A 7,032-nucleotide genomic window follows, 5' to 3' on the forward strand; every position below is an offset into this window, starting at 1 on the left:
TGTTATGATCACTATAATTCGGCTCATGATGCATTTGTACGTTTTGTATAGGTCCTTCAATCTTCATACTCTATGTATATTTTAGATATATATATAGGCGGGGGATCATAAGGTCAGAATCGTACGTCACGTTGGGGGAGGGGGGGGGGGGGTGGGTCATATTTTCTTCCAAAACGCAGTTAGTACTTTTGTAAGTGGTGGGTCTGCTGCTCATTTCCCAGAAAAACAGTACATGGTACTAAGGGGGGTGTCCAAAAAAAAACCATTAAACCCCTAATTTCAATTTTGGGAATGGGTTTTGAGGTTTTTTCCTTTTTTTGTAACTTTTTATGTAATTCGACTACATTGAAAACAAAACCCCTACTAAATAATGGGTATAATATGCCCATTTCCCAATGTTTAATGAGCTGTTTAAAGCAATTTATGGGTGGGTATCTTATTTTATATACCAAGACACAGTTAGTACCGTAATTTCTCAACAGTTCGTACCGCAAAAGGGGTGGGTGTCCTAAATATCATCCGAAAAAAAAGTTAGTACCGCGAAGGGGGTGGGTGGGTCTTTTTTGTACATTCCAAAGTTGCACTTAGTCGACGTCACGCACGGCACTTGGTACCTGATCCCCCCGATATAGGTTTGTTTAGCTTGCATTCGTCATTAAATTATGTTATTTCATAGTCACGATTACCTGCACAGTGCAGGCGACTGAACGAAAATATGTAATTTTATTTTAATCCATGAAATGTACAGTTTAGTAGGAAATGTCCAGATTCTCTCAAGGAGATATTGAAGTAGACGAAACTCAGAAGCAGGCTGCTATCAAGAAAAAAGTCCAGGCAAATGAAGCGTATAAGAAAAAGGAATATGACAAAGCTCTCGTTTTGTATGACGAAGCGATACAATTGGATCCTACTCAGGTGGTTTTCTACAATAATAAAGGAGGTAGGCAGTTTAGAGTCTACTTTAAATTCGTCTTAAATTGAATTTAGATTTGGCCTAAATTACCTCTTAATAAAGACTGGAAACGTTATAATGAAATTTGTCCACCAGGTCACCTGATCATCAGGTCACCTGATGACCTGATGGTTTGGATGACAAACAATAACACGTGTTTGTGGAATTAACGTTCAAACTCTTTTCAGCGGTTTACATTGAAAAAGGGCAATATCTGATGGCAAAGAATGTATGCTCTAAAGCACTCGAGATTGGAGAAAAATATAGTGCTGTTAACAGAGATATTTCCAGGTTTGATTCCTGCAATGATTCCAATTTAATATTAATTCTACTCATGTTGATAAACCTATACGCTTCATTGTTATAATCTTGATAACATGTTAATTTTGTGTAGTTAAAAAAGAACGTTATTCTAAAGAGTGATTCGTTCGATGACTCAATCGAAATTCTTTTAAGGGCTCTGGAGCGCAAAGGAAAAGCTTGTTTTAATCTAGGCGAAGTCTACAACGCCATGTGGAGTTATAAAAAGGCGATGTTGCTTCACGAAAAGATCAATATTTCTGATGAACTAGAAAAGGTTAATAAAGCTATATTTTCTAGAATTTTAAAGTTAACTTTAAAGCTCTGATAATTAAAAAATAGTGAAGTACAAAATCAAAAGTTTTAAATCGAAGGGAGAGATGAATGATGGTATAATTTTTTAACAATAAATCACACTGATAATTCAGGTTTATGCAGTCGTCAAGGACGCTCTGCTTAAACCAGGTGCGTTGCCAGTCTAAATAGCGTAATAAATTTAGCAATTTTTTAAAATTAGATCATTCCTTTTTGATCCTCAAAAGTAAATCGATAACTGGATGAAAACATGAACTTGTGAATGAAATTGTTAAATGTTTGATGATAAAAATAGCAATTCAAATCAATAATTTGTAGAAAATGCATAAATGAATGTTGGGCCTCTTCAGACGATTTGTCGGAGAACAAGATCGAAGCTGCAGGTGATATGATAGCACGGATTTACGTTGACCGTCAGGCGAGGTATAAGATGGAGTATGATACTCCTGCTATGTTCCCTCCTGCTCCACAACAGACCTTCGTTGATGCCTTCTCAGAAGAGGATTCTTCTCAATTGAGCTTGAAACAAAAAGACCAACAAGTTCAGTATGATGCCGAGGTTGACCTCTTTAGGGCACTGGAGAGTTTAGAAGCTAAAGGAAAGATAGTTGTCTTGCATAGCTTTGATTTCAGTAAAGAACAAGCTCAATTGTTCTCTATGTCAGAAGAATCCTCTAAAAATCAAGGAGAAGGAGAGCAGGATTTCTTGGTTATTGTTAGAGATCAAGCAATAGTCCTGTTCGAAGTGAAGTCCCCCATTCAAATTAGTAATAATAACTTTAAGAAAAATGTAATTGAATCTAGAAAGCAGCTTGATCGAGCATACGAACTTGTTTCAAATATATACATGAAATTTGGGGGTTTAACATCTGACTTGACGATTCTCCAGTTTACTGTCTTCCCTAAGACAGCAAAAGTCGATCTCACTAGTTTTCCTTCATACAAGGCATATCTGGCAAACAAAATGGGGAATATCAAGGTTTTATTCCAGGAAGAAATCCAGAACTTCAGCAATTGGTGGACTGATAATTATGGCAGGTCTACTCCAACCTAACATTTCTTCTGGCGACAGAACGATAATGCAGCGCCTTGAAGCTTCCTTAATTGGACTTTGGTGTATTGACAAGAAAAACATCTGTAATATTGACATATGCAGCTTAGGATATTGTATCAGACAGGTTGACGAGGCAATAAAATCTGAGCACATAACTCACAGGAAATATTTGAAGAAACCAGTGTCAAAAAGTGTCGAAGTGAGTCCTGATATATTCAAAACGTTTCTTGGCATCGATTGCCTCACTGATGAACAATTGCAGATATTTCAAGAAAGTAAAATGTCCCAGTTCATCGTGGGAGCAGCTGGGTCTGGAAAAACGATTTTGCTCTTTGGCAAAATAATACAACTCTTTCGAGGATCATCAAATAATAGGGATGGAAAGAAGAAATTCCTTCTTTTAACAGGAACTATGGATTTGGCAGGTGTTGAAGAACTTTTTAGCAAGGTTGGTATGAGGGTCATGGTTTCACACAGTGTGTACGGAGGACATAATTCCAGATATGGAAATTTGAAATTACAGAAAAATGACCTTTTCTTTGAAGCTTTCAACAGCAACGATGCAGCATCTGACATCTTTATTTTGCATCATGAATCGCTACGAGAACCACATTTTTGGCCAGAGAACTTCTTCGTGGAATTGTGAAAGAAGCATTCTTTAGTGTGATCAATCATAAACATTGCCACATATTTATCGATGACTTTCATAACTACTTGGATAAACGTTTAGCGTTCCATATAGACAATGATCCTCATTATGAATATGATACAGGCTTTTCCCAAGGTCTAATTCGAGGACTTTTCCAAGAGATGACTAAAAGAATTGGTGTGGAAACGCTGTCAGATTCATACTTCTGGCTGGTTTACGACCAAAGTCAAATGACTGTTTCATTCAAGTTAAAACATGAATCTTTAGGATCATTTTTACGGCGCCGGCAGCTTTTATTCCTTTACGATAGAGATTTAAGAAACGCTCTTGATGACAAGTTTGAAAAGAATAACGACTTATTTCGATCACTATCAAGAGGCCTTAGAAATACAGTAGACATCACTCTTGCTATAGAGAATGTATACATGCACAAAGCAAACCATTTTGCTGGACCAAAACTGAAAAAAACACTTAAGCTACCTAAATTATACAAAGGACCTGGTCATCAAATCAATGGCCCAAAACCAGTTTGTGTCTTTGTTAAAAATAGCGATTTTCAAGAATATTTGGTACACAAAGTAATATTAGACGAACTTGAAAAACTGCTTCTTTTGGGTGATCACCTATCTCCGGCAGACGTAGCGATTATATCTGACTCGCACACTCCACTCGTCAACCACGGCAGCAAAGAAGAACCTTGTCCCATACCAATGAAAATGATGATGAAATTGCAAGGTAAATTAGATGAAGTTACCATACGAATGATCACTGATCGTGATTGCATTCAGGCATCTGAGTGGAAGGCTGTGATATATGTAGCTAATCTCCGGGAAAATATTAATCGAAAGGGTTTCATCCCGCAAAGCGGGAAAAAACCTGATGTTATAGGATCGTATATGTCATTTCAACTGTCGTCGATGTATGTGACATTGAGTAGAGCTAGAGCTTACCTTGTAGTTATAGGCAAACTTGGTGGTGAGGAGCGCCTGGAATTTTCTGACGTTATAGCACGTAAGTGGAAATCGTATTCGAAGCATGGTACCGGACCTAGGACTGGTATCCTCCGCAATTTAGCTGATACGTGGAAAAAGGATCCAGGACTTCATCAGGGGGACATTGTGGAACCTACATTTAATAAAGGAGAACATGTTTTCCTAAAGAAGAGTGATTTTCTTCAGCGTGTTGTCGATAACAGCACACATTTACCGGACTATAAGTTTATAGATTCAAGTGTATTTGATTCACAGGAGAGGGCCATCAAAGGTGAAGGAATTTGGTTTCGGCCAGAAAATACTGTAGAATTTTCAGAAAGGCCGGATGCCCCAGAATAAATGAGTTCTCGTGTGGATGTATAGGGTACTGTCTTAGCTTTAGTGTATGAGGTGACTAAATCTTAAAGGGGGAATCAACTCGAGTCTTTAGTATAACCGGCGAAGCCTCCCATACATTATAAATAACTGATAAATGATATTCCACACAAAGCATGAAATTGTGCTGTATATGAGTGGTGATTTCGTTCTGGGAATCAGGGTCAGTAGCTCAATTGGTAGAGCAAGAGACGCGAAATCTCGAGGTTCTGGGATCATTCCCCAGTTGTTATGTCCCTAGTTTTTCAGAGTTAATCATCACATATAGACAGCATGAGAGTAGGCCTGGCCATCTCGAAGTGATAATAATAATTAAATGTTTCGCAGATTGGCAATTGATCGGTGTAGTTGGTGTTGTACATACTGCACTGATAATGATATCACGTTGAACGTGTAATGTAAATATAGTGTGGATACATGCGAATATATATTCTAAATAACTGAGAAATATCTGGTGATAAAGCCCAGGAAGGTTCGTGGACAATGTTAATGTTTTGTACTGAAAGGAATGTGCTCTAGGTTGTACTTGTATAGTTATTCGTGAGTTGCATATTTTATCGAATCCATACTTTTATTGTTTTTTAAAACTTTTAAAATATGGGTATCGGTTTATATAAATTAATGACATTAGACGTAATTATCGTGTTTAACCCATCTGGTTTTCTTCGTACAGTGATCGTTATTATGGAATATTGATAGAGCTTAAATTTTACATTAAAATAACGTATAAATTAAGATATTCAATGACTTACAGTTCAGCTAAAATATTTCAAAATTTATAGAGCTTAAGTTAAGCGGAAATGAATATTGATGAATTTATTCATATTGATGCTGTTTTGACTATTGTGATTTTGATATAAATGTCTAATTTGTATCCCTTTTTTCTTTTAATTCCTTACAATCGTGATAATCGTTTATACTTTAACAGTGAAATTATTGCTACCTCAAATTTTAACTCTCGAATTTTTACACGAATTACACCCTAATCTAATATCTAAAACGCAAACAAATACAAGGTCATAACCTTGTCAATCAGACAATCTTATTCTGAAGTTTTTAAAAGCTGCAGTCACGTGACTACTGATTAGTGATTTCACTGAAACGTCGACTAAGGTATTCAGTATTCACCGCCGTCTCTGCCGTCTCTGTGACGAGGAGTTTCAGATATAAATATCTCCGGGATTTCGACGCGGGATCATATTATCACTCAGCCCGGCCCGCTGTTAGATAAACATCTCAAGGTGATATCATCCCGCCCCGGAAATTTGTATAAACCCGGCCCGCTTTTTAGTCGTAACTGATGTTTATCATTCAATTCTCCGACTTACAATAATCAATGATACTGCTGATTAGAACTCGATAATAGTAGAACAGTTAGACGCGCGATCACGTGGGCGCGTCACGTGCGTACCACGTGCCACCAATAGCATACGCCGAGTCTATACCACGTGACACGAAAGCGCACCACGTGATATGAAACATCGTAACCGTCCACTTCTTTTACACGCAAATTCCTGGGATCGTTGCCAAAGCAGCTAATTCTTGGAATTTCTCCAACGCGTGGCGTGAGAAGTTGGCGACTAGCCAGCTACCCTTGTCCGTGCCCTAAAAATAGTATTGTTTTGCTTGCTCTCCTTCCAGCTCTTGTTCCTGCTAACGTTCAAGCTATTGCTCCACTATGACAGATCGGTTTGACATTCAGATTGATGAACTGCTTTCCAATCGTGTTCATCTAAAGTATAAATCCCTTGTCGAAATCGCCGGAGATAATTATAATCCATAAACACTTCACGCTCAGGGCTAAATAAATGTAATCCCTCAGCTGGCGCTTCGGGATTACATATTAACACAAAACTCGTGCGCTGCGCGCACTCGTATGTGTTTATCAGATCATCCCGCTAGCGCGGGATGATCTGTTATATAAACCCTTTGCGTGGCGGGTTTATGTTATTATAACCACTCCAAGCAGTCCAGGTCAGATATTTCTAATTTATACATCCTAATTTTAAGCGTGATAACTCCGTGATATAAAATTCCTGCAGCCCGCAGAATGTGATTAATTAATGTAATTGTTATTGTCCGATTGTTGATTAATTGATTAAATTGTTCTTTTAATCATAGACAAAATACTTAAGATTAGAAGTTTTGATGCATAATATTAAAATTCGTCCATCTTTCTAACAGTATTGTCCGCCGTGATAATTTCAATGGAGGTAGCACCTGAAAACACTGATTTCTAAGTGAAATATAAAATTAAGGGGCAGATTTTGACACTTTAGCTGAAAAAGCAAGGTGAGAAGAGATTGATTAAATTGAGCCATTAATAATTGCCACCTTCATATTATGCTTGTTTTTAGATACGGTAGTCAATAGCTTTAATATGCATTCCAAGAAA

General features: G+C 37.5%; 1 protein-coding gene across 1 annotated transcript; it reads left to right on the forward strand.

Annotated features, from left to right (window-relative positions):
• Positions 1 to 746: 746 nt before the first annotated feature.
• On the forward strand, positions 747 to 5,559 carry LOC134821748 (mitochondrial import receptor subunit TOM70-like). Its single transcript, XM_063832493.1, has 5 exons — positions 747 to 940; positions 1,141 to 1,243; positions 1,409 to 1,529; positions 1,681 to 1,717; positions 1,918 to 5,559. The coding sequence occupies exons 1-5, from the start codon at positions 760 to 762 to the stop codon at positions 2,619 to 2,621; spliced, it is 1,146 nt and encodes a 381-aa protein (XP_063688563.1). The 5' UTR covers positions 747 to 759; the 3' UTR covers positions 2,622 to 5,559.
• The last annotated feature ends 1,473 nt before the right edge of the window (positions 5,560 to 7,032 follow it).

This window comes from Bolinopsis microptera, chromosome 10 (genome assembly GCF_026151205.1).
Source record: "Bolinopsis microptera isolate Bmic1 chromosome 10, MBARI_Bmic_1.0, whole genome shotgun sequence".
NCBI lineage: Eukaryota > Metazoa > Ctenophora > Tentaculata > Lobata > Bolinopsidae > Bolinopsis > Bolinopsis microptera.

Bases quoted from the DNA above. Each gene is read 5' to 3' on its own strand.
- LOC134821748 (XM_063832493.1), top strand. From the start codon at position 760: ATGTCCAGATTCTCTCAAGGAGATATTGAAGTAGACGAAACTCAGAAG. The intron at 1,530-1,680 runs GTTAATAAAGCT...CTGATAATTCAG, and splicing joins TTTCTGATGAACTAGAAAAG to GTTTATGCAGTCGTCAAGGA. The intron at 1,718-1,917 runs GTGCGTTGCCAG...GGGCCTCTTCAG, and splicing joins GGACGCTCTGCTTAAACCAG to ACGATTTGTCGGAGAACAAG.